This window comes from Metarhizium robertsii, assembly GCF_000187425.2.
Source record: "Metarhizium robertsii ARSEF 23 chromosome Unknown MAA_Scf_62, whole genome shotgun sequence".
NCBI classification, from domain to species: Eukaryota; Fungi; Ascomycota; class Sordariomycetes; order Hypocreales; family Clavicipitaceae; genus Metarhizium; species Metarhizium robertsii.
The window spans coordinates 7-2,147 of NW_011942207.1; the positions used below are offsets into that span (position 1 = coordinate 7).

Here is a 2,141-nt window from a genome sequence, read left to right on the forward strand (position 1 = left end):
CTCTGATGCTGGCTGGCTGCTAGGTTCTGTCTGAGATTGCTGTCGCTGCTGTGCAGCCTGGTGTTGTTGAAAAAGGCGGGATCCCATCTGTCTGATTAATGCTCGTTGTTCTTTGGGGAGACGATGAAGCAGGCCATGGGCTCTTTTTGGCCGCGCCGGGCACGCCGCTTGGTCCACGGCATGTGGTCCGAGGCAGTTGGCACATTGCTCGGGGGCAGTGCAGCTGTCACTGTTGTGGTTAGTCTTTCCACAGCGTTTGCATCGTGTTTGTCTGTTGCATGCATGTCGTGTGTGGTAGTCCCAGCAGTTCTCGCACTGCTTGGGAGGGTTGGTTCTTTCGATCAGTCTGGCTAGTCGGCTAGTGCCAAACAGGCTCCAAGGCCTTTTAGTTGGTTCTAAGAAGGAAATGACAAGTGTTTTGTATGGATGTTGGTCATTATCACGACGGGGGACTCGAACGCTGACCGGCGTAAGTCCCGTCTACTAACCGGCGTGAGTCCCGTCTGGTTGTATATTTCGTTATGGACGGCAGCATCGTAGTTCAGTTCGTTTCCGTAAAGGTCGGTAAGTCTTCGAGGGCAGTTGTCTACGGCATAGGTGTACCATTTTTGGCTTGTCTCGACAGCCGTTGCGCCGAGGTCATCGGACCATTCGGCTTGGCGTTCTACAAAGACTGCAAGCCAGACTGCTTGCTCTCTTTGCAGTAGTTCTACAAAGGGCCGGATATAGGCGAGATACTTGTACAGGACCCGACTCGGCCGGGATGGCACTCTCGGTTCGTAGATCGTTTTGCCTTGTGATGACGGGTGATGTAGATGATGTGTGACTTGAATAGTCCCCTTTGGGCGGATTCGCTGTTCCCGCATAAGAGAGAGAGCAGTTCAGACCAACAAGCGGGCTGGCCGCCAGTGTCTTGCATTACTAGTCCGACAATCACGCGGAAGCGACTTTCGGTTCTCAAGTATTTATCAACAGCCTTCCACTTCCAGCGGCCTTTGTGCGATAAACTGCCGTGCACTGCCGTACATGCTTGTCGAGACAGCGCAAGGTACGCTTGATGTAGGTTGTTGGCTGTGTCCGAGACAAAGGAGTAGCCCTGCTGCCTATTGGTCATGTCATCCTTTATGCTTTCGAGGTCTATGGCGGGCTCAAGGCCGTACATGAGTTCATAACAGAGACTTTCAGCTTCCTGTATCAGCTGCCCTGACAGCTGTCTAAATTGGGACATAGACAATGGCGATGAATCCTTCCACCATACTGACTGGCCGTCGTCGTTCCAATGCAGTAAGAATGGGGGGGTATCTGACTGTGCCGCCACGCGACCGTAGTTGCGGAGGTTGAAGAATTCATCGAACGATGATGCCAATCCGGTTACCAAAAACCGCTTGCGCATCTTGTTGAGTCGCTGAAGCTGATTGCTCCGAGGCCTAGCTTCGATGCCGAGTCCAGGATAGGCTCGGACCGGTAGGGCACGCTCGAGAAGTACGAGTCGCTGGTTGCAAATGAGGGCACAGAGATGGGTTGTGAAGTCTCGCGCCTGCAAGAAACTCTGCCGAGTTTTGGAGTATCTTAGGACGCTGCTGAAGAGCACAGCAGCATAGAATCTGACCGCTCATCAATAGGTCGTTCTTCAAACAGCGCCACCGACAGCCCAAATAGCAACTCTAATACCTCATCTGCACATCTTTGAGCGTTTGTAGCATGAAAGGCCGGAATGCAGGCGTCGTCGCTCTGTGTGCCAGCAGCTGGAATCGATCTCACAGATCGTCGCTCTGTGTGCCAGCAGCGACATTGGAATCGACCTCACAGTGGCCGCTGCCGGCGTATGCGCTCCCATCGCAGTCATCGTCGCTGTCGTACTCGCCTTCGAAGTCGCCTCTGTCATTGGTCTCATCATCGGTCTCCCCGTCGTTCTCCTCGTCGCCTCCGTGGTCGTTCGTATGGTCGATTCTGTCGACTTCCTCGTCAAGGCTCAGGTTGATGAAGTCGCGGCTTACTACAGCACTCGTTCTAGCACCGCTGGTCTGCTGTCCATCGCTATCCCAGTACTGGTTCTGCCACAACCTATCCAGCAGGCGAAGAAGTTGGGTGCTTAGCCGTATCTTCGTCAACCGCCGCCGCACGACGAGGTCGAGCCGGCA

At 54.1% G+C, this 2,141-nt stretch overlaps 1 protein-coding gene across 1 annotated transcript in view; it reads right to left on the reverse strand.

Moving 5' to 3' along the window:
- Positions 1 to 395: 395 nt before the first annotated feature.
- Positions 396 to 2,141, reverse strand: part of MAA_10539 (telomere-associated RecQ helicase) — a gene marked incomplete at both ends in the record, with an annotated part of 2,117 nt that continues 371 nt past the window's right edge. The window contains 3 exons of the mRNA XM_007828537.2: positions 396 to 854; positions 923 to 1,604; positions 1,762 to 2,102. Of these exons, the coding sequence (XP_007826728.2) occupies positions 396 to 854; positions 923 to 1,604; positions 1,762 to 2,102 (1,482 nt within the window). The remainder of the gene's footprint in view (positions 855 to 922; positions 1,605 to 1,761; positions 2,103 to 2,141) is intronic.